Source organism: Colias eurytheme, chromosome 7 (genome assembly GCF_061535395.1).
Source record: "Colias eurytheme isolate Ceu_HAF_F1 chromosome 7, ilColEury1 Martin Lab GWU primary, whole genome shotgun sequence".
NCBI lineage: Eukaryota > Metazoa > Arthropoda > Insecta > Lepidoptera > Pieridae > Colias > Colias eurytheme.
In genome coordinates, this window is record NC_142986.1 from 2,276,880 (window position 1) to 2,303,045 (window position 26,166).

Sequence of the window (26,166 nt, forward strand, 5' to 3'; positions counted from 1 at the left end):
ATAAAATCTAGCAATAGAGATCCAGTTATATATGATCATTGAAGGACTCAAAATATTCATTTCAATTTTGCGAAGCTGTTCGCTCTTTGTGGATCCGGAAGGTTTTATGATTCCAAATGTTACAGTGTTATACATCACTATATCACAAAGATCTATATTTTGAAGTTTGTTCATTGGTCTCTGTATTTCAAAATTTCCTGCGCGAACAATTTATAATATAGGACAGTCAAGGAGTTACGGGAAAAATGTATTTACTGAACTCAAATATGCTACTCGAAGTCACATATGAACTTTATTGGCGAAATTTCAAGTTTGAAGACAAATAGTGAACAAGTTATATACATGCGCGGGCCGGTGGAAAGTTTTCGTAGCTTTTCGAAGAATGGACGATATTTAACTGAAGAATTTTCGAATTGAAAATATTGTTTTTGGAAGTTTTATGTAATTTGCGTGTCTAACGTCGTGAATAGTATTATTACATTTTATGTAAAGTTATCTATTGAGCTTTTAAGTTATCTGCTCGTAGAAAGTACGTTAATTTTACCTAAAATAGGTTTATTTTCAAACATGATTCAACTATTTATAAGCTCTATTATTCTTCTAACAATAAATTACCCTCATTAATTATAACAAAAATTTTCACATATTACCTACCTAATTATTAATTACTTACATTACATAAAACTATGACTTCGCAGTTGCATTTCAGTCAAAATATACCTCTTCTAATGACCGTACAGGATCATTAGGACAAGTCACAGTCACTCCAGCATCATAAAAGACCAGATAGTGCACATTTTGCAGAACCGCAAGCACAACGAATGCTCGTAATTACGAGAGACGTTATCGGCGTCTGCTAAATCTTCCAACTGTAATTAGATATATAAAGCATCCAGGCGAAGTCGATTGTCATTTATATTGCAAGAAGTGTGTGGTTTCTTAGTAATGGTTTATAGATTTATTGGGGCATCTAGATTCTAGATGGTAATGATTTTGAATGACCGCTGATAAGTAATGTAGATTATGTGTAGAATGCACTTATTTATGGTACTGGAAGACGTCAATCGCCTGACTCGATTATTTTCATAAAACTAATGACCCTTTTATGTACTTACTCTGATATGATTACTTTAAAATAAAAGCTGGTGTCGCCACTTTTGGATATGTTTTGTGAAGCTTATTTACTACCTGCTTAATTTAGAAAACAATGACTTTACCATAATTACTTGAAACCTATCTTCTTGGTAGCTGTTGCTGCGTTATGCTGCGTGTTGCTCGTTATCTCTGTTCCGTGTTTTTTTTGTCGTCCCTGTTCTGTATTGCGAGGGCCGTGTTCAGAACGGCTGAACAGATTTTACGAGTTTTTAATAATAATTGTCAAAAATTAGCAGAGGTGTTAAATGTAAAAAGTTTATAATAATAATATGTAGTTAATGTTTAATAAAACATTATTATCTTTTCATATAATTTTCCAATCATAATAAAGAATGGGTTAGGTAGAGCTATGACCTTCCCGAAATTTAAAGGCAGCCCCGCAGATATGGGATTAATAAATCGATATTCCCCGATCCACCGAATAGTTTTACATTCAGTCTTACAAAGGCCTAACTAGGGTCCGTTATTTAAATTTCCAAAACGCTCCAAGGCTTAATTATCCCAGGAAGATCAGATGGGGAATGGATAAACACTGATTTTACGGTTCACTGTCGAACGGGAGTATGCTTGACTGAATTTCAATTGATAGTGGATTACGGATAGATTACAATTATATGAGTGGATCTGGAAAACTGTAATGAATGTACTGTATTTGATGTTTAAGGGTAAAATAAAAGATAATTAAATGGAATTAGATTAGTGAAGAATGAAATTTGAATTAACGTTTTATTTATATTCACTTATTTGCCACATTTCCTACATTGTTTTGTACAATGAAGAATGAATAAATAAATAAAAACGTGTGGCACTCGGGGACTGCCGCGGTAAAGCTATTGCATGCTATGCCTTCAAGCCATACCTCCGCCCGTCGGAGTGGGGAGCGTGAGGTTTTTTCGTTACGGAATTTCTCGATTCGGTCCCCGCGCTCAAGGCCCGCGATAGAAGCTATGCAATAGCTTAATAAATAAATAAATATTTGCGGGTACACTGAAAAAATGTGTGTGTAATAAATTTAATCGATGTCACTACTTGCTAGTTTGTTTATTTTTGTACCTTTTATTAGCTGCTCCTGTACATTTGTATGTAACCGACTCTTAGGCTCAATTTTAACTCACTTTAAACGGTCAGATTTAATCTAAACTTTGTACACTTATCAAAATATATCTATCTTAAGTAATAACACAGTATTACCATTATTTCCTACAGTAGTGCGACGAATGTACTTGTGCAGAGAAACGGAGGGGAACTTGCGGGGGTCGGGCGACGCGGGCCGCGTAAAGCAAACACGCTTAGTTTGCTTTACCTAGCGCGAAAGGATGACGCAGTCGTATTTTTTGTGTAATAATTTTATTATACATAGGTACTTACATATTCTATTATGGCGCGCACAAACTGTTCGGTTTACGGATGTAAATCTACATTGAAATCCCAGAAGGAAACAATATTTCAGAAAGATTGTATTAATTGTATCTGTTGAATTAAAATCAAAGCTATGTATATATGTTGTCCTCATTATTTTCTAATCAGATTGTACATCCCAATGCGAATGCATTACTTAGTTAAATGTTATAATATACAATAGAACATCCAAAAATGTGTCCACGTAAATAATATTTAGCAGTGCAATATCTGTAATTATATATTTATGAACAAATAATTACATCAGATTTAATAATCGCAATTATTTTGAATGTACATATGAATAAAGATTTCATCATAATATTAATAATCACAATTGTTTTATTTCCCATTTGTTGCAACCCTAGCGTATTTTCGTGTGGCAGCGTCATTACCTACGCTGGCGGCGGCATCGCGCGACATCAAAGGCGATTCCTTACTGTAGGAAATAATGGTAATACTGTGGTAATAACTTGTGAACCACATTTAAGCAAATAAAGATTTATTTATTTAAATATCGGTGAGAATACAATAATTTTATGAGTTTAAGCGTGTGTTTTTTTTATATATTTATTAATGATTCCATACATTTTCTTCCTACAAGCTGACACGAGATTATGATTGGAGACAAAGCGACAGGCCATATTTAAATGATTTTATTTTCATTCGAATTTTAATCCTGAATTCTGTTTGCGGGAATCAGATCAGACATTAAAGTTAAAATATTCCCTTATAATATGAGTGTCAGACGCCAGATTTACCCAGTCGTAAGGTGACTTCCTTTGAATACATACTCGGCCTTCTGAGTAATATCTACTAAAATTGCAAGAACCACATCTAACTTTCTTGGTAATAATATAATAAACTGACTAAGTCTTGGTTACTACTATGTACTAGTTAAATATTAAAATTGTTTGCGGTGTAGCAAACGTAAGGGAGGCAAAATAAACTTTAACATCTTTATAACTTGTAAATAATTTTAAGTTTGTTTAACTTGCAATGTTTTTTTAATGAGAAATTATTCTCTACACATTTTATATCAACCATGGAGGTTTCCTTATTTAAGATGCTATAATACATATAACGATTTTTCAACATATACCTAACGGTGCATTTAGATAACAAACATAGAGCTAGAGCTAGAACAAGAGCATTTTATCGTGATCTTAGTGTAAACGAAAACTTGTATTTAGTTAGAACATTGCATAGAATCTTTTCGAACGCACTAAGAACAACGAAGGAATGCTCTGCGCCTGTTTACACAAGAATCTGACATAGTGAAAAAACAAATCCACTTTAAAATTCGAATGCGAAGTTATTGAGTTTAACTTTATTTAAATTAACTAATTTTCTACTTATTAGGTCTCTCGTAAGACAGGCAGACTATGCATAAGAAAGCAAATTGTTTTCAAGTTTATTCAACTGTCATTCAGCATTATCTCGTATCTATTACTGTAATTCAAAAGGTTCCAAGTATTTCTCTCAACAATAATTTCAGCTGTATTAATTAATAATGGACGGACAAAGCTAAATAGTACTCAAAATAATAATGTAACGTAATAAATTCCAACATTATTAATGTATAAGTCATGAGCGTCCAAAAGCATTATGATGATTAACGCCATTTAAAGTCTCGAACACTTAGTATACCTTTCCAGAACTTGGCATTATTAACAAGCAAACTCCAGCCCACTTTTAATTACGAAAGTAATAAGTTATGGCAAGGATATTTTGGAAAACATTTACTCTCCTTCCATTAGACGAGATGAAACTCCGCGGGATTGTCCACTCGACCGGAATCCTTTTTGTTTCACATCAACTTGTTTATTACGGCCAATTTTTCATCAAGGAAATTGAATGCCTGCTTTTATTGAATATAAAATTTATTGGATAAATATTTTTTAACATGATGCTCGCAGATGAGAATAACGACGGCCAAGTCGTTTTAAATTTTCAGTTATTTTTTTCTACATTATTTAGTTACAGTCGCTTTATACAGTTTTATTTTCATGTGCTAAATAACTGAATGAGCAAATCAAGTTATTTAACGGGTGAAGTATTAAAAATTAAAAAATTAAAAAGAGAGTCAATTAAGTTTATTTTTCATGCTTAAACCATAGTATACTTACCTTTATTCATATATATTGATTTGTGTGAATAAAAAATACTGGTATATAAATACAGTCAATTTATTTAATATCGACAGTTAAGACTAGTAATTACATCATTATCATTGCAATCCTTAACCTAATTCTTATCATAATTGAATTATCTTATTATTAAATACCATTTGGTACACATCACTTTAATCAAATCGAGTCTCTCTTAGGGGTATACTATAAATGGGTGCAAAGTCTGACATCATAATAGCAGGCGGTTCACTTTCATTACGATACATAGACGTGGCATCCACCAGTGGAACATCATCTGTTACATTAGTTCTGGCTTTCCATCGCCAACCAATTATAAAAGAAAACACATTTATTAAGATTCCGAACAAAACGCCTGATAGCCACCAGGTCACCGTGACTAACGTTTGTACAACTACTTTCTTCTTTTCATCACACGAGTAACTATTTGCGAGAGTTTTAGTGCACAGTCGCACAATATATTTATTAGCAATTTGCGACTTAATTATCAAACTTGTTATGTTTCCAGGAACGCAGACGGCATGTGGAAGGAGAGAACTATAATCATTAAATTTAATCGCTGGGGAAACTTCAACTGTGTAAGACAATACTATACCATTTATAGCACTAGGTGGGTTCCATTTTACAGAAACATAGCCGAGTTCATTTGCACTGAGAAATGTGATCGTGGGAATATCAGCATTCATCGACTTCAAAGTTTTAACAACGCTCCGGGCAGATTGGCTGCACTTATTCTTCGTACACGCTCTCAAATGAAAACGATAATCCCTGTACGGCGCCAATCCTCCTATTTGGAAATCTTTTCTTGTGCCATTTAAATTTAAAGCTAAACTCTTAACATACGAGCCCACTGAGGTGTTCATTGGTCTCTCGCTTTCAAAGTCGCAATCACGAAGTATATGACACACATCAAAATATTCATCTACCATCGCACCAATAGTAACCATTGATAACATCCCACACATAGATTCACAGCTCTTATCATAATTATTTGGAGGTCTCATCACTCTGGCGTGTACTGAATAATCTTCTTCCCAATCGTAAATATTATTTGAGCAATGATCTAGTGAATTAACGTCAGCATTGTGTATATCAATCAACATTACATCTAATTCATATCTAACAATGTATGGAAGATAGTCTAAATGATCTACCCATCGGATGACGACGACGTCAGAAGATGAAGCGGCTAATTCAATAATAAAAGGTGATTTAGGTTTTCCTACTGATGTTGTAAATTTCTCTACCGAACTCCTTGCCAAGTGTCGGTGTGTGGGGTCGTATTTTTCAATACAAATAGCATATGTTGTGGCTGGATCAAGTGATGTCAATTCCAATTCCACTACATAATCAACTGGTGTATGTATACTGACAGCATTCCAGTCTGACTCACTACATGCTTCAGGGACGGCTATACTGTGTAAGCCATGAGGAACTTTTACGTATAAAATTGTATAGTGAACATTTGCTCCAGCCTGTGGGTAAAATTTGGCTAAGGCAGCAGTTTCATTTTTTACTTTTATTGTCAAATTTAGAGAAACCTCATCACAACTACCACTATAACCGTTTAATCCTTGAGGTATGTCCAATAAACTAGGCGTTTTGGGAAACGCATGGATAAGTTTTTCAATTTGATTCATACAGAGCATCTGATTTCTATAAAACGACATGGTACCTTTATCTACTTTTAAATTTTCTGTTACATTTGGAAGAAATAAAGTTTGCAGATTTTGCATATCGTGAACTACCAAACTATATTTATCGTTATACAGATTATCTCCACGAATACGCTTTAAAGATGGAAGGAACTCTAAAGACGTTACAACAATCGAGCCCCGTATCTCTATATAGTCCGATACTTCTTGGATGCTCCTCAAATAATATCTGAGCTCGTTCATCGCCTCTGGTAAAGCTCTTATGTGAATAGTTAAAGAGCCTTTTACGAAGACGCATTTAGCAGCTGCTTGGATCGACGCTAAAGTCTGTACCGTTAAGTTGTAACAAGTCTGGAAAGAAAGTTATTTTTAGACTATAAAGAAGATGTTAAGAATATTTCCTAAAGATTTTACAAGACGGAATATTTGAGGACGGAATATTTATAAATCAATACTCTACTCTACAATACTCTGAGAAATTTTAACAACCATACCATTATTCGCACAATGATCAAACATAATATTGGTATAACAACGATTCAAACGTGGTCCTTTCATATTCTAAAATGAATTAAAACATCAAAGACGTGCAAAAAGATTCCAAAACTCAGTGTCGGTAACCATTAGGTAAAAGCATTTGATCTTTTGGCCACATAAATAAAATATTCCTTGAAAATAATGAAAATATACCGCAAGATTTGAGTGTGTTTACTAGGGATGTGTTAATACCGTTAGTATAATTACCTTATGGCAGTTGTCACATGGTTCGCAGGTCACCAATCCCGAATTAGTAAATCTGACGTAGTTTTCTGGACAATCGGAAACACATGTATTGTTCCACGGCCAGCGGTCCAAATGTCTACATTCATCTATTGTCACACAGTAATTACTGTCTGTTAGGACAATCCTGAAATGAACGTTATAATTAACTTTTGTCCAGGCTGGTCTTAATTTTTTGCACGAATAAACTGATTAACTACTCAGTGTATTGAAGATAATTGAGAGGGGACAATAATTTTGTAATTTTGTCCTTATTTTTTTATGATTTTAATTTATATAAATTGTCTCATAGACTCATACCAGTAACCTGGAAGATTGGATATAGTTACAATACATAATTTTAGTTAAGTAAAAAATAGGACAAATCGATTAGTTATTAAATTATAGTTCCTGAATGCTTGGCTGATGATTTATTTCTAATATAAATTGAAAAAAGGTACTATTTCTTATAAACGCCAATACAACTATACACCTAGAACTAAATGCATAAAAATAAAAATGAAAGGTAACGAGGAAACTTTTTAACAACGTAACGAACCGACTTCAAACTTTACGGCTATGAAATTAACTGCTGCTTAACTTATTAGCAGTATTTTTATAATATAAAATAGGTAAAATGTAGGTTTGAAAACAATCTGTGACAGAATAAACTCCAAAAAAGAAATATTGTAAGTACCTATTTTTTGTTAATGGCTACCTACTTTGCATGCACTGGCGTATCTTTATAATGTGCTAATGTGATATCACTACTAGACACACTACTTTTTTTCATTTACTACTACCTACTGTTGGATACAATGTAACTTGATAACAACAATGTACATAGTTAGATACTTTCGGCACCCAAAATTTCTGAAGATCTTCACATCATGCTCAGGTCTTAAAACCTAATTGAAATAAATGAAATGAAATGAAATGAAATGAAATGAAATGAAATGAAATGAAATAAATTTATTTGTCCATTATATGATTTACAATTAATGTACGACAGTGGGACCCAAACTAAGTGAAATACTTGTGTCTTGGGACCCTGAGTTGCGCTTCTTGGTTATATACATATGTTATGGACAGTAGAAAGTTAACAAGTAGGTAAATAATCTAATGTAATGGAAGTTAATACAATTAATAAAAAAATAAAAGAAAAACAAAGTACATTATTTTGCGGTTTGCAGCACGCGTGTTCGTGATAGTGTGTGTGTGTTTACGTGTGTGTGTGTGTGTGTTCACGTGTGTGTGTGCGTGAGTGAGTGCGTGTTTGTGTGTGTGTGTCATTGTTTGTGAGTGAAGGCATATTGTTATAGTGTGTGTCAGCTCAGTGGTCCTTTAAGTAATTGTTCGGTTTCTTCAAAAGACAGCGTATGTAACCATTTCTTTATGACCTTCTTGCATGTGTAGTTCGATAGTAGTGTTATGTTACAATGTTTGTTGACACTATTGTATATCCGAGGAAACAAAAATTTTGGACATCGTTTAGCTAAAAGGGAGGATGCACGAGGACATGGCAGTGAGAATGTACGCCTTGAGGTGAGTTTTTTAAAGTCCTTTCTTATTTTTAAGGTTCTGTGAGTAGTTAACACAGCCTTGAGAACGAAGAGCTGCCTGACCCTTAGGACTGCGAACTCGCTATACAGGTCAGCTGTTGGGAAGCGGAAGGGTTTTCTCAGCATCACCTTTATGACGGCTCTTTGCGCTCTCTCCACAGTGATAAAGTTAGTTATTCCTGCACCCCCCCAAACAGATATGCCATATTGCAGAATAGATTGACAGAGCGCGTGAAATACGGAGGTGAGGATTGGAAGAGTAGTACAATCTCGCAGTTTTTTCATTACATAAATGAGTTTTCTAGTTCGCGAAGACAATGTTTCAATGTGAGATTTGAATGATAAGTTTTCGTCCAGTATAATTCCGAGATATCTTATAGTTTTTACACGTTCCACTATAGTACAGTTTTGGTCGCAGTTGTTTAATTCAGGATTATTGCACGTATGAAATTTAACTTGGAGATTTTGATTTGGTTTCGATGCCTGTGTTTTGGAAAAAGCAATTAATTTAGTTTTTTTTATATTTAAAGTTAGGAGATTTCTATCGAGAGCTTTAGCTAAAGTTTGGAGTCCAGATTCTGCGAGTTTGTACACCTCATCCCATCCATTAGAATGGAATATAATGGCTGTGTCGTCTGCGTAGGATATTATTTGAGCACTATTTAGGGGTAAGTTTACTATTTCGTTTATGTACAGGGTAAATAAGGTAGGACCGAGTATGCTGCCCTGCGGTACGCCAAATTTAATTGGTAAGACCTCACTCGCTATCCCGTCTATTTTTACATATTGTTTGCGGTTAGTCAAATAGCTAGAGAACCAGTCAAGCGCAAGGCCCCTTATTCCGACTGATTCTAACTTTTTTATGAGCAGACTCGGCGATATGGTATCGAACGCTTTGGCTAGGTCGATGAATACCGCCAAAGCTTGTTCGCCATTTTGTATATGCGAGGCCACTGAGTTAATTAGCAGCATGGCAGCGTCTTCCGTCGATTTACCCTTTCTGAATCCGAATTGCCTGTCACTAATAAGATTTTGTTTATCTAGGTAGTTAAGTAGTCTTCTGTTAACTATCTTCTCAAGAAGTTTCGATAAAATGTTTAATAGCGCGATGGGTCTGAAGTTTTCAGGGATGTCGACTGGCCCCCCTTTATGGATGGGGGTTACGGCTGCAATTTTCCAGCAATCAGGGAATGAGCCTGAACTTAAACTCAGGTTAAATATGTGGGAAAGAGGTTTAGCAATAAAAGGCCTTATTTTTTTCAATAAACGTGCCGTAATGCCGTCAGGTCCAGGCGAGCTATCAGATTTAATCTGTGAGAGATACTTGTCGACTTCGGATTCATCAGTAGGGAGGAAGAAAAAAGAGTTTATCGACGGGGTGGCCAGTGAGTGATTGTTTGTGAGTGTTTGTTCTGTTGCAGAGAGCCTGTTTAAGATTGTATTAGAGAGATTTTTGCCAACTGTCGTGAAATAGTGATTGAGTGAATTTAGTGTGTTGTTGTGTGTGTCATTAGCTAGTTTTATCGGGTCATTTTTGTGTGCGGAAGGATGTATGATAGATTTAAGTGTATTCCAGAGTTTTTTTGGGTTATGCTTGGTGTCCTCTATTTGCTTGCTATAGTACTCGGACTTTAGTGTGAATAGAAGCTTGTTACAAACATTTCTGTATTTCTTGTAAGTGAGACGCATATTTTCATCATAGGGATGTTTTTTGGTGAGACTGTGCAGTTTATCTCTACGTTTTATGCATTTGATAAGATTCGGAGTTATCCAGGGTTTAATGTTTAGTTTATTACGACTTATGTGAACTTTTTTTGAGTGTTTATCAATGATGTTTAGTATTAAAGTTGTGAATATAGTGACTGCTGTATTAAGATAGCTGCATGAAAGTACGTTTGACCACGTTAAATTACTGACGTCATTAGTAACCGCTGTGTCGTCGATAAAAAATTTCCATCGGATACGAGGAGTAGAGCTCTCTTTATGATTGATTGTAGTTGCAGCAATAGCGATGTCGTGGTCTGTTATAGAGCTTTTGTATACAGCACCAGATTGCCCAAAGGGTGATTTAATAAATATGTGATCCAAGCACGCATTCTCTCTAGTCGGAGCGTTTATTACCGGAACAAGCCCATGCGATGCCATGACATTCAGGTAGTCGTTTCGTTTGTTATGAGCCGGATTGCATATGTCGATATTAATATCCCCTGCAACCATTACTGTTTGGTATCTGCTTAATATACGCAAGTTTTCGTCTAGAGAGAATAAGAACCTGTCTATGTTTGAGTAAGAAGGAGAACGATATAGCCCTAGTATAACGGTATTTGTGTTAATTTGAATGAGGAGACTATCGGAGTCAGTTATGTTCGATTGTAAAATGGTCTTGGTGTAGATGTCTCGCAGATAGATAATTATCCCGCCATTTTTGTTGTTCTGTGTAATTGTCCTAGCTACAGTATATCCAGGTAAAACATCTAGTATTGTACCATCAGAAAGCCAACATTCGGTTAGAACGATAATGTCAAAATTAAGGTTGAGGTTTACTAAAGTAACTGCAAAATCATCAAAGTTGCGTTGATAACTTCTTACATTGAGCGTTAATAATTTGAAGTTAAGTCGTGTGTTGGAAAGCTTTTTTCTGCAATCTTCTGTGTTTTCAAAAGTAAAGCATTCCACCTGTAAGTATTTATCTAAATCTTCAATAATATTAACTACAGCCATAGATGTGAATTAAAACGAATGAAAGTATAACGATGTGGAGTTGCTTTATATGAAGTGCTGTGGAATGCCAACGTGCGAGAAAAGATGGAATGCAGAAAAGTATATGAATAATTCTTGCACACGAAAAATTAGTTTTTGGGATGTCTTTGTAACGATGCAGATGTTGATAAAGATTTTTTGAGAATTCAGTACTGGTATAAAATAAGTTGTTATGGTTTGTGTGTAGTGTGTAAAATAGGATGTGTGTCTGCGTGATCTTAAAGGTAGTGCATATTATGTAACAATATTGATTAAGAGTGTTTGTGAGTTGAGTATAATATGTATAAAGTAAATAGTTGTAGTGTGTGTATAGTGTGTAATATAGAATGTGTGTCTGCGTGAATTTGAAGGTATTACTTAGATAACAATATCGATAAAGAGTGTTTGTGAGTTGGGTATTTGTGTAAAATAGAGAGTTGTGGTTAGTGTGTTGTGTGTGATATATGATGCGTGTCTGCGTGCTTTTAAAGGTATGACGTAACAATAATACAAGAAGATTCATGCGATAATTAATTAAAACATAAGTTTTATGCAAATTAGGAGTGCTAGCTGTTATTATATAATAATAATTAAGAATTTTGAGGAATTTTATGGTGTTGCCTTGGAACGCTCCATAGTTGCAGTTATTGGTTTTCGGAGGTCGGGGAACCGAGCGCCGATTCCAGGTCTTGCATGGTCCGAATGAGGATTGATGGATTTCCTTCTTGTTTTCGCAGAAGTATAGAGCCGTTCTTTGTCCAGCAGTATTTATACCCATGTTCTTTTGAGCGAAGCTTTGCGATACGAAATAACTGGCGATTTGAACTAGTAAGCCGTTCATTCACGTACAGTGTCTTTGGCGCACCAGGGACTTCAATATCGGATGACGATAGTGCATGTCTACTTTTTGCTGCTTTGAGGAATTCGTCGCGTTTTAGCCGGCGCAGAAATCGGACGACGAGATGCCTCGGCGGTGTATCACTGGTATCCTTAGGCGAGCGCCGCCGGGGCCCCACCCTTGTAGAATAATCGATGTCGTTGTCCTCCAAAGAAACTCCTATTTTGCGGGCAAATAATTTAACTATGTGAAGCGGGCTTTCGTTGGGGAATTCATTGACGCCGGAGATCTCGATTTCGTTTCTTAACGATGTTTGGTTTTGTGACTCCAGTTGTTCACGGAGACTCGATATAGTTTTGTTTAAATTAATTATTTCATTGCTATGGCATTCTAGAATTTTAATTCGAGTCTCGTAGTCGTCGAGGCGAGTGCTACAATTGGAAAGATGATCAGTAACGGCTTTCATATGTTCTTTTAATTCACTCATGTCCGAGCGAAGGAGTTTAATATCGTTTGCGAGCGATAACAAGACAGATGATTCATTCGACGGGCTCTGCGACGAAGCAATCGGTCGGCGGCCGCTGGGACGGATGGTCACGTTGTCGCGCTCGTCACTTAAATTATTATTGCGCACCGGCGTGTTTGTATTGTCTCGCTTCGGTTCCTTGCATAAGCACGAAGGACATGCCCAATGCTGTTTAATTTCTTCAGATATTTTCGATACATTAACACATATGGGATGGTATGAAAGTTCGCATTTGCAGCATTTAATAAAGGTTGTTTTTAGTGACTTGTTACAAGCGGCGCAGTTGTTATTCATGTTAAATGACAGTATGCGTCGGTGAATAAGATTAAAAGATAAGTAATAGTGACGACTTGCCAGGTAGTTGTGATGTTGCGGTTAGAGTTGGATGGGTGAGTCACTGATTTTTTGCAAGAACTGTACACGTCCACCTTCGGTGAGATCAAAAACGCAACTCCAAAATTAAAACATGTTTAAATCTAAAACTCAAAATGAAATACATTGAATTTAAACAACCACAAATTAGTATTTACTCGAAGTTAAAAAAAATGTTAAACGAAACATCTTATAATTTCCCAATAAAACGTTCACAACAAATATTAACAGAGAGCGATAAAACGATCCAAACAAAACACAAGCAAAACAAATTAAAATACTTTGTTTTTGAACGGAGACGTTATATCTGTAGCTAAATTCGTAATTCCCTCGAATTCGACATCCGATATCCAAGTGAAATCCTGAATAATGGCTCTGTATCGATTCTAAATGAGGTACTTAGAATTGCTTGTTTTCGGTGTACGTGATCATGTTTTATTTTTTCCTTAGTCAAGTAACGGTTTCGATTTAAGCGATTTATTGGATGACATTCATGAATTATGACCGTATTGAGAAGGTTTTTAGTATTTCAATTAAAATTTCTACAATTACACAATTGAACATCATTCAATCCCATTAAGCTTTTATTTTATAAATATTTTAGTCCTGTTTTAAAATATTTTTAGTAAATGGTTAAAAATAGGAACATTGAAAGCCTGGAGATCAAAGTAATACGGGACTAACCTAGTTGCGGCCGCTGACATCCAATATTGTTAAGCCAAATTAAGTTAACATAGGAGAGATTTGTTTTTGCTAAAATGTTTATTGTATCCTAAAATAAACTTTTTACCAAAAATAAATCTCTCTTGTTACTTGTTTTACATGTTCAGGATTATATGTATTATATGCGATACTGTAACTTTAGTTTATACGGAATGGGATTAATTTTAGAAATAAGTAAATAATCAACTATTTCGGCCGAATTGAGAACGTCCTCCTTTTTTGCAGTCGGTTATTATAATTAGATTGTGCTGTAAATTATATTAATTACGCATTCACAAGGCAAGACCTAAAAGTCACTTTTGTATGGTTACCGACTTCTATTTAGGTTTGCTATTGAATTACCATACACTAGAATATTAGACAATCAATGAGAACCTATGGCTTATAGCACGTACCATTTGCATTGCTGCGAACATATTAACCAACCTATACAGGGTGTCCCAAAAAGTAGTGATGAACGGAAGCTGGGAGGTAGAGGACCAAGAGGGCTATCCGAATCACCCCCATGTGTGTTATGCGATTTTTCGTATTTTCGGAGTTATTACATTTTTTACAATTTTTCATCTATCGCCGAGTACGATGCGATTTTTATTTATGGTGACGTGAATTATTGCGCTAGATGCTTGATTTTTTTTGTGTGCTAAGCTGAAAGATAGGCCAATTCAGTATGGTAACATTTACTATCGTTAGATCTTCGAATGGAATAAAAAAAAGAATTAAATGCCGAGAAAGATAAAATTACCCAGTATGTTCATAACTTCAAGAGCCCATAAAAAAATAAAATCACATAAAAAAGGTTTTCCATTTGGCTTTTAAAAACTTGCTCTATCGATCAGGTAGCTACTCTAAAAATTTCATTTTATTATTCAGAAGGCTTCAATCGAAAAATTGAAATCTAAATGTTGTAAGTGCAAAATTTTTATTAACATGATGATCATTAAAACCAATAAATAGGTGTTAAATTACCAGAATTTTTTTAAAATAGCCCCGCTGTTGCTCAATGCAAGTGCGAAATCACCGTAAAAAGTTGTCTTTTTAATGTCTAAATGCTCTTTTATCATTTCTAATGGTTTCTTCTGATACTATGAATTTCCGGGTTATTTCGTCCAAATTGTGGCATTCTCTCAAGTAGCCGAGGTCTTTTTAGTATCCCCATTGAAACAAATCAATGGGGTTTAGGTCGAGGGACCGTGGAGGCCAGGCTTTAAAGCAGGCGTCACCGGCGCATGCGCAGGCTGCAACGACCAATCCATCTTTCAGGGTATTTTTGCCCTTTAGCCTGGCCTCCACGGTCTCCGGACATAAACCCTATTGATTTTTTTCTGTGGGGATACTACAAAGACGAGAGACTGCCACAATTTGGACGAAATAACCCGGAAATTCATAGTAGCAGAAGAAACCATTAAAAATGATAAAAGAGCATTCAGACATTTAAAAGACAACTTTTTACGGTGATGTCGCACTTGCATTGAGCAACGGCGGGGCTATTTTAAAAAAATTCTGGTAATTAAACACCTATTTATTGGTTTTAATGATCATCATGTTAATAAAAATTTTGCACTTACCACATTTAGATTTCAATTTTTCGATTGAAGCCTTCTGAATAATAAAATGAAATTTTTAGGGTAGCTGTCTGATCGATAGAGCAAGTTTTTAAAAGCCAAATGGAAAACCTTTTTTATGTGATTTTATTTTTTTATGAGCCCTTGAAGTTATGAACATACTGGGTAATTTTATCTTTCTTGGCATTTAATTCTTTTTTTTATTCTATTCGAAGATCTAACGATAGTAAATGTTACCATACTGAATTGGCCTATCTTTCAGCTTAGCACACAAAAAAAATCAAGCATCTAGCGCAATAATTCACGTCACCATAAATAAAAATCTCATCGTACTCGGCGATAGATGAAAAATTGAAAAAAACGTCATAACTCCGAAAGTACGAAAAATCGCATAACATAAATGGGGGTGATTCGGATAGCCCTCTAAGTCCTCTACCTCCCAGCTTCAGTATATCACTACTTTTTGGGACACCCTGTATAACCCTCTTACAGGCGACAATTACATATTACATGAACACAAATCACGAGTCGTCACACCATACACACAAACACATTAATACTCACGTTCCATCCGGGCACGTTGGCACACACATCCCTTTGTATGTGAAATATCGACATAAGGAACAATTCTTTGCGTCGGTTCTGCGGCAACCGATACATTCAGGGCTACACTGCTCCGCCTCGGGTCCTTCGAGGAAACGCTGACATTTCCTGTTAACGGGTGGGAATGTCTTTATCTATGTTTGAAGTATGGCTTGTGTTTCATGATACTGTGTGTTGTGCAGTAGACAAATAATTGAATGAAAATATAATGGATCAAAGGATTCAGAAACGCTCCTAAAAGATGATGAGACGATGTAGTGTGGTATTGGAATTTGGAAAATGAAAAATGTTATTTTATTATCTAAGAATAAATTTCCACGCGCTGATTACATTATTATAATAAAATTTATTATTTATTTTATAGGATTATTTCAATAATATAGGGGAGCCTGTAATATCATAATCGTGTTTATATATTTTAAACTAGTGAAACAGCTGTCAATGATCACGGAAACTTTTGTTTCTTTACATAATTAAAAAAGGAGAAACTTATCATCAATAAATCGATAAAATTTTCTGCCTTAGTTACTATTGTCAAATATTATACGTTCCTAATCCTTGAATTTATTCAGCAGAATAAGTGATAAGGGCTCCATTTTGACAAACGACGTGCAACGATAAAAGGGCTTCCCTTGAGCATTCTACTTCGGTCGGCCTCTTATCAACATTATCCTTACTAATATAAATATTAATGCTTTAATGGATTACCTTAACTCCGAGAAAGTAAATATATTTCTTTTATTTTGTAGTAAACTACTAAATCCTAGCTAGATGGCATGTTTAAAGATGCAAAAAGGTAAACAAGATGGAAATAATTTTTTGTCAGAATAAAATTAACTTTGAAACTTTCCACACAAGGCTCTCTAGTCACAAGCTAAGCAAGACGTGTATTAAGATAAATAGACTAAACTGATATCCTCGCAAATATATTTTTTTGTTCATAAGTTATTTTTACTCCGAAAACATAATATCTTATAAATAAGATAAACTTTTATCGCTCTTCTGTTGTAATCCTGTATGTGTGTGCAATAAAGAATTTTTCATTCATTCATTCATTCATAATATTAGGTATACATCACCTGTTTTCCAGGCGTGTAGATCGAACGCACCTTTTCTAAGGCATAATAATCTGGTTCATTAACCAATGCGCTAAATTTTGTTGTCGTATACACGACTTACAGTTTTCTAATCAATTCAAGAAAAGAGATGAAATTATAACTGAACTAACCTATGCTCATGGCTGGTAAATTATTATTTTAAAACTTCTAGTGCCAAATCACAACTTACTGATAAAGACTTTCAACACTGTTTGGATTTGGATTTGGATGAACTAATAAAATAAATTAAAATTGTAAATGATGTGCCATTGTGAAACTGGCTATTAATTATTTATTTAATTTTTTTTTAAAGGACGGATCTGCAATACTAAATTACCTGTTATTCCAGCAATAGTTCGTAGAAGCATTAGTAGAGCACGTACAAGGTATGGTCTTGCAGCTATTATACGGGTCCATGGCACTGAGTACATGCCTTGCGTTTGGTGCTATAACGCCCCAGTTGACAGAATCTACGTAACATGTCAACGGACCAGTCCAGATGATTACTCCACCTCTGTCGATTTTGAGTAGATTTGATAGACCTATCTGGAAATAGAAAGATATTAAAGAATTCCTTTAAAAACATTGTCTTAGTATCACAGAGAGAGCAGCCGAATAAAATCTCGTTTTGCAAAAAATGTATTACGAAATCAGAAAAAGTAATTTCAGTGTGTTTTCCAATCAATAGGATAGCTATACAATGTTATCTAGTTAATTGTTTATATTACCTCTCTCAGTTTGGGCATATCATTAATGATAAGCGCGTAGTCAGTTATGAGCGTGTTGCCTCGTATCCTCATGAGATTTGGAAACAGTTCTCCCACAGACTCCAAACCAAAAACTCTGTACATCACTACGAATCCTGTGACCTGTAAATGCGTATACCAGTCAGAAAATATCATGAGTAGCATTATGGATTACTATAATAAAGTATTCAATAAGATTTTGAAAGCGAGGTTTGCACCTGACATAAACTCAAAACCCAATCAATGTAAATTCGAAGGGTAAATATATTTTTGGCAGACTATTGCTAAAACCTTACAAAATAGTTGGCGAGTATCGCTAAAATATTACAATCCATTTACACATATTTTGTCACTCTTCAGAAAAAAGGAAAAGGAAAAATGTAACTCCGACTCGACGATCTCGGCTCATTGAATAAAACATTCACATGGTATATAAAACTTCCTCCATTGCTAACAAGAAATAGACGTTAGATACGTTTGTTTCCATTTAAGCATTACCAGCGCTAATTAATAATTTCTAGTGCTATATTTTCTAATGAGAGAGCTCTTCATCGCATTGTTTTGAATGTAACAAACAAGGGGACGTAATAAATCAAAATAATTGCTCGCAAGTCGCACATACAACTACCACACAAACGTATATACCCTCTCTCGTAACGATACTTGAATTAAGTCTCCAGTTTTAACAGTCATTGAAGTGAATCATCTAAAATATAAAAATTAGTAACTATTGAGCTCATAGCTATTCATGGCATTTCTGGCGCCATTGATGTCGAATCTAAACTTCCACTATTGAACTATAAACTCGTACCATTAAGGGAGAATGTGGTAAAATCAGTTGACCCAGATACGGTAAACTACGTGAAGTTTTCTTAGCATCGCCGCCATTGTGCAAGAAAATCCTCATAACTAATGCGAATTTATTAGTTCTGGATATGTACAAACACGTACAGTGTACACGTACATTACACTTCAAATTTCTACCGAATTCCAATTCATTGAGCCCTAAGTATTTCGATTCACCGCTCAAATCCGACAATAAACCTATCAGGAAACCTAGACGCTAGAAACTTAACTTCACTAGAATTTCCAATGCACATTCCGTTTGAATTGGAAACGATTTATAAAACTAAATGGATCAACGATTTAAACGCTTCAGCTTTGATAAATCGTTCACCTTTTATCGGTGAAAGTTCCCGTATCGGGATCAAACGGTTTTATTTTCGGATTAATCCCTAAAATAACAATTTCCTATAGCTGTCTTAATATTTCCATGTACGTTTTTAATAAAATGCTCAACTATTGGAAGGGAAACTTCAATAAATTCGTTCGTGGCTTTGAAAAATATTTTTTCGAACTATTTGTTTTTATTTAATGAAAGTGTACATTTAGTACTAACTTCTCTTTTTGTTGAGAATCAAGAACATTTCCGAATATATCTCTCAATTTAGGAGTATCAAATGTTGTACGATTCATAGTGTATTAAAATTAATACGTTGCGTAATACGTACGTTTGGTTACCTACGCGTGCAATTTTATTACTAAAATCTACCACAATATTCATCTTCCCTACCATACTCGTATCTTCGACCTCACGAGTAATAATACCGACAATATACTTTACCGCAATATATTCCTACAATGGAACTCTTATTGAAATTTATTCATTTAGTGTACTAGCAATAATGCTAACAGAATTACTTGAGGAACTTGCCTGGTAAATATCCTTGAAATTGGGGCAAAATTATATAATTCATACAAAATTATGAGTATAGGAAAAAAGCACGAGGAAAAAAGATAATAACACATTGAAAATTAGTGTCAAACAATATGTACTGATTGGCTTCATTTCAATAGCATTTGTGCTAATACATTTTATAAATAACTTACGTAAACATAATATTGTAATAAATTACGTATATAATATACAAGAATTTTTCTAATAGAACGACATTCATCGAATAAATCAATTAATTAAAGTAAGGTAAGGGCCGTAAAATAAATGTGAGTTTTACGTATGAGTAGATTAATTTATCTATAAGATTTCCGTGTCACATTTTATTTCCTTAAGATACTAATTAAAAAAAATATCGAGTATAAAGTACAGTATTTAAGTAAACAAAACTATTATTATTAGGACCCATGTAAATCCAAAAATCTTACACCAATGATGATAATTGAAACATTTTCGAGCGATCTAGGTTACCTTTAATCATATTCACTAAATTAAACTTCTCTTATATCACTCACATCAAACACAATATCAAAATAAAGTATACTACAACAATATTTAATTTAAATGGATTTTCATTTTATTGCAAATTTTACTTTAGGTACCTTCTGATCACGGCACTCCTCCCTCGAGATCTCTACGATATAGAATAAATATTTTCAGGACAATTTTCACACATGGCACGATCTGATCCCATACTAAGCTTTCGCTTGTGTTATGGAAGCCAGATGGCTGATAAAATACTTATATAGATAATAATTAACACCTAGACACAGAGCAAACATACAAATATTTGCCCCGGATGGGAATCGAACCCACGACCTCTGGCTTGGAAAGCAGGGCCACTACCAACCAAGCCAACTGGTCAGTCAGAAAAGAATCAATGCCATACTGCAATTTTACCATTATATTTTTATTACATAACTTGTATTAAAATTAACTCTGCTGCTAATATCTAACCTTTTACGTATATCAAAGAAAATAAGAAAATTACTAACCTCCTTCAAGTTTGGGAAGCTGACATTCCTAAAATGGCTCCTATTCGTCCTCTCCAATAACGTCATTTTCAAGTTTCCAAGTATTATAGTACAGTTCTGCAGTTTGTGTAGCAAGCTTAGTCTATTTATGAACATATCTGTACAATATCCATGGTATTCGTATGGTCCGTTAAAAGAAGCGCTGGATCCAATGAGTGTGCATAATGTAAGCCTGTAATAACCTTCTTCAATAACTTTTGTGTGAGAGATCAAAGGAATGAAAACATTGTATAATATTTAGGAACGTAGCGTTTACTCAATACTTTTCTTTGTGGATAACAAAGGTCAAATAAATAAGGCGTTACACACGCTTTAGGATGATTTGTGAACAAAATAATTCCTATTAAAGCTTAGATATTATATTACGTGTTATTTTACGAAATTTTTAGATCATTTTAAGAGCATGTACTCGAGGATTATTTATTAATAACATCATAGCAGTGCACAACGTTAGCCTTTCTGAAAATTTTCAGCTACACTTCACGGAATTTTTAAAATTAATAAGATATTAAGTTTTTTATATTCTGAGAAAATTAATTTTGTATAAAATGTGTTGTGATACAAGGTGTAATTTTTGTTATCTTAATAAAATACGCTTCAACATTTTGCTTAAAAATTTCAAACCTATTGTGTTCAATGCCATAATACTTATATTACGTAATCAAGAACAGATTTATGAAAAATTTTATTCACGCATATTCATTTCATATGAGTGCCATACGTTCCTGTCGTTCATACGCCTTAAATTAATACCATCACACCACCAAAAACTGGTATAGAGAATAAACAACCTCTTGTTAAACATAATTCAAAACATTGACTTATTGATACCCGAGACCTTTGCTCCATAAATTGACTACAAATTGAATTTTCTTCACCCGTTAAGGTCAAAACCGGAGCTCGGAATAAATAATATTCAGCGAGACTTTCAACGGCTTATTTTATAGGTTACAGATAAACATATTTGTACATAATAATCACAAAAGCTAATTAGCTTTTGATCTAATATATTTCTAGATATTTCTTCGCCATATCCTGGCTTTATTGAGATAAGGATTGTGACGAGAAACATAATGTGTATGTTGATGGAATTTCACTTATTTCGATGAAATTTTATTGATTTTGAAATAAAAATTGCGTCTGGCACTTATAATTAAACAACAAAAAAAACGTCTAGCAATAAAAAAATTATGTCTGATGGATCTATCTAAAGGCATAAGATTAAAAATTACGCGTTAATAAATGACTTTAAATTACGGATATTTTCCTGTGCAGATAAGATGCGCACTAATAAACGCAACCACTGCGGCCAGCCAGACAGCCCGGACTCTAACCGAAATAGGAAGAGAAACAGTATATCAAAGAACCAACTATACTAAAATTCTCTTTTGTCAACGTTGGTAGCTCCTATACGATAGTGTCTAGCTTTAAAGATGCAGTAAGGGCCAATAGATTGATTTCCCTAATATCCATACTACCATAAAATATCGGGGTCATATTATACTGGTTCCTGGATCTAGCTACTAGAATATTGTTATCATAATCGATTGGCTAAGCGATTGGCATGATTCACATTTCACATAACATCAAACGTGTGTGGCATCCGAGGACAATATTGCGATTACAAAGATTATTCTGTCTCCAGGTATGCAATCAATTGCGAATAATTTCTCATAGAATTCTTGTTTTAGTAATTAGTGTAGATACGACTATTTAAATGGTATACTTAATATCACTTTAATTATTGACGCCAGAATATGTTTTGCATCTGTTCTTCTTTGACGCTGAAATTGACGAAATTAGTACGTGAATTTTGGTCTGGAAAAATGTTACTTTCTGCCCTGATACCACGGTATACCTATAATTACTTATATTAAATAGATTTTTTGCACGACTACAAGTCTACTTGCACAGGATATAAGGTCGTATAAGATTGATGTTAGTTTTACTTTTTTATAGCAGAGCAAGGAGCAGGTGCCCACCTGATATTAACAGCCACATTAACGACTGTGCACCACGCAGCCTGCGTTGAGTTAAAACGTCAATGAGAAGTTACTCGCATTTCATTTTAAGTTACTAAATAATACGTATTAAATCCATAGTTGATAGGGGTCACATTCATTTGATATCAAATTAGGACTAGATACTTATTGATTTTTCAAATATCGTTTATCAAACAATCGTTTGATAAACGTAAGTTCACATTATTCTGTAATAACAGACGATTTTTATTTCTAGCCAAAATAAAATAAATAACGTTCTTTTTTCAGAGCGTGTTATCCAATGTATTTACGCGGGACACAATTTTTGGCTCATAGCATAGGCCCGGCCCATAAATAAGATAAGAGGTTTACAACAAACATATTTTGTAAAATTCTTCATTCTATCAATAATATTTAGCAAGTTTCCATAATGAATTATTATTAAAGGTGAAAGTGAATTTTATTGTACCTTTTTAATCTTTCAACGGTCGTCCTTTCTCTCTTTCGCAATCTTTGATTCGCTCATTCATTTCTACATTTCTACCAACCTTATTCCATCATTAATAGTAATTATAATTACAAAAAAAGTAAATAATTACCAAATTACCGCTGCCGACGCCATATTATTCTGAACTTGTCTCGACCACCGAACTTTTTGTACTTTTTCTGCGTCCGCGCCTTCAATCTTTTTCTGAACAATAATCTTCGAAGCAGCTTCAAATACACATTAGATCCACACGGAAGGCACATTGTTTTTGAGACTCTTGATACATTTGTTCCTTTACTACCTGTATAAAAGATAATATGATCCTTACGTATGAAAATAACTAACAGTAGATTGATAGGTCTAAATGATATTTTTTTTTTTTTTTTTTTACAGTACAATAGGGGAGCGCTTGGCCACGATCTCGCCTGATGGTAAGCTGAGATGTGGCCTAAGATGGAGCGCGCTGCCCTAGAATGTACCTGTTCACTCTCCTCTTGAAGACCTCCATATTGTACTCATCGGGGAACACAGATTCAGGAAGCATGTTCCAGTCCCTAGCGGTTCGAATAAAGAATGTCGATCCGAACCGCTTTGTCCGGGTACATGGAACATCAACCATGTGGCGATGCCTAGAATCTGTGCGCCTCGACGAACGATGGAAAAACGGGGATGGCGGAATTAGGTCGTGCAATTCCGCAGCGCAAATGCGGAAATGATATTTTTAAATTATTTTGAATTAAGTACATTAGTATAGATTTTATCTACATTAGGAAATAGGAATTTCACTTAGTCCAATTCAGCAAGAATAGGTATAATATTATTATCTTAACTGAAGCTAAAAACCAGAATTTTCCTTTTGTTTAGGTACCTACTTCTGAGGCATAGAGAGGTACCTCTCTATCAACGTAAAACTTGAAAATCGTTACAATATATTCTGATAGTAGTAAATCTAACTTGAGCATTTTAATATTTTAATTTATGATTTTTATGTCCAATATTTTTATTTAAAGTAAATTGGATCGGTGAAATTAGGATTCATTATTAAAATCTAATAAACATAATATATGGTGTTATTTTATATAAATAATAATATTATGTTTCGCTTTGTTTTTCGTCTATATTATGTTACCCACATAATTTGAATTAATTTTCTCAATAAAAAATAAATAGGTAGGTAATTATACAGCTGCAACGTTCGTTTTTATTTACTTAAACAAATTTTAATTATGATTATACTGAAATTAAAAGAGGAAATTATTTAGTCATACAACTTTATAAATATGTAACTACTTACGTCAGTAACTATCCAAATCTGGCAGAACAAGTCGCACAAAAAAACCTACCTGCACTTAGCCAGTTTGCCGCTTTCAAAATAACGACGCATAAAACTTTCAAAACTTATTGCTTTTATCAAGTAATACGTGGTATTTACTTACCCCTTTATATTCAGGTCAAAATGCTTGCGTATAACGCTAAATTTGCAATTAAAATTTCGAACAAAAGAATGAAACGTTGTAAGTAAAAACGAGAAAGATTACCGACGTTTCGACACAAAAAAAAATAAAAACAAGATGGCGCCCAAATTGCGAAAAATTTCGTACACAGGGTGCTTTCAGCTTTGTCATGAATGTCTAAGGTTATTGGTTCTAGACAGACATACGTCTAGGTAGTGTAATTATAAATGCGACTTATCTACAAGGAAAATAACACTGAATTTATTAAATGCGCCCGAGCGAATTAGAAGTGCCACTGAGACTAACGTTACATCGAGTTAGTGCAAATTATTTAATTATGCTCGTGAAGATTCGATAGGCTCTTAATTTAGGACCGTGACCTTAAAAAGGTCACCGATGTTATACAGGTTGATGGGATTTAAATATCGCTTTTTTTTCAATCTACATGTTCCAAGTACTTACCTACGTAAAAAAACAATAGGTCGTAATCATTGAGATAATATTAATATGGAGATGACACCGCCTACATCACTTATGTTCCACTCAATATACGTCATGTGACGTATGTTGAGCGGTATTTTTTTAATGGTTTTAAAGTGAAACGCATCAAACATGCCTTCGTGTGTGTTACGATATTGCACAAATAATACAAATAATACGGAAAAGTGCAAAGGAATAACTTTCATCGTTAAGTACCTAACTAGATATAAATATATGTAATTTATATATAATAATATAAATATAAGTAATTTTTATATATAAATTTATGTTGTATTTATAAATTATGGGTGACGTTGTGCTTTATTTTTATTTTATTATTATTATTTTTTTTTTTCTTCAAATTAATTATTTTAAATTTATTAGTTATTTGGCTTCCTAGCCTTTGGTATAATATTATGCTCTGTCCTTTACCTGAAGGTTGCCTGGCAGAGATGGCTTAGAGCCATAAGGCCGCCTTTTGTACATTTAAATCCATTAAGATATTATAAAATAAGATTAAATCTAATGTACAATAAAGAATAAATAAATAAAAATAAATAAATAGATAATAATTTTTAAAACTTAGTTAGAGCAAAAAAATGGCGCACAGATTTTGTTCGTGGTGTCTACTCCATACGTAGTAATATTATCTCAATGGTCGTAATCGAGAATTCGTTTACCTCTCTACCTTCTTTTTATATAATATCTGCTAATGTGAACATTGATTATAATATTATATTCAAATGCACCTATTTGTTTCTTTAAAATCTGCTATAGGTAGATACATTGAATCCAATTTAATCGATATTTTTTAACAACCCAGACTCTTTTGAATTAAAAACAAGATTATTTAAATGTATTACATTCATTAGTTTTCTTATTCTATAATATTTAGTTCCTTAAATATTTTAAGCATTATATTGAATCCTAAAACTCTTAGCTACAAAATATAACTTTAGCTACCTGAAAGAGAAAATACGGAGCTAATTGCCGTTCCTAGTTTGTAAATTGAACTAAATTCAGGGCAGACCAATTACGTACCTACTGGTACATAAAAATTTCACTTTGACCTTGTTCTAATTCTGGTTCATACAACCTACCTATGAATC

At 34.0% G+C, this 26,166-nt stretch overlaps 1 protein-coding gene across 1 annotated transcript; it reads right to left on the bottom strand.

Moving 5' to 3' along the window:
• Nucleotides 1-4,735: 4,735 nt before the first annotated feature.
• LOC149906905 (insulin-like growth factor 1 receptor) lies at nucleotides 4,736-24,888 on the bottom strand. Its single transcript, XM_090103951.1, has 8 exons — nucleotides 24,560-24,888; nucleotides 23,236-23,424; nucleotides 20,616-20,826; nucleotides 17,868-18,008; nucleotides 17,477-17,685; nucleotides 16,004-16,150; nucleotides 7,103-7,265; nucleotides 4,736-6,709 (listed from the first exon to the last, which is right to left on the bottom strand). The coding sequence occupies exons 2-8, from the start codon at nucleotides 23,256-23,258 to the stop codon at nucleotides 4,859-4,861; spliced, it is 2,745 nt and encodes a 914-aa protein (XP_089960077.1). The 5' UTR covers nucleotides 23,259-23,424; nucleotides 24,560-24,888; the 3' UTR covers nucleotides 4,736-4,858.
• Nucleotides 24,889-26,166: the final 1,278 nt, after the last annotated feature.

Bases quoted from the DNA above. Each gene is read 5' to 3' on its own strand.
- LOC149906905 (XM_090103951.1), bottom strand. From the start codon at position 23,258: ATGGCGTCGGCAGCGGTAATTTG. The intron at 20,827-23,235 runs GTAATTATTTAC...AGGTTATTACAG, and splicing joins GCGTCGGCAGCGGTAATTTG to GCTTACATTATGCACACTCA. The intron at 7,266-16,003 runs GTGAGTATTAAT...CGTTCATTTCAG, and splicing joins CCAACGTGCCCGGATGGAAC to GATTGTCCTAACAGACAGTA.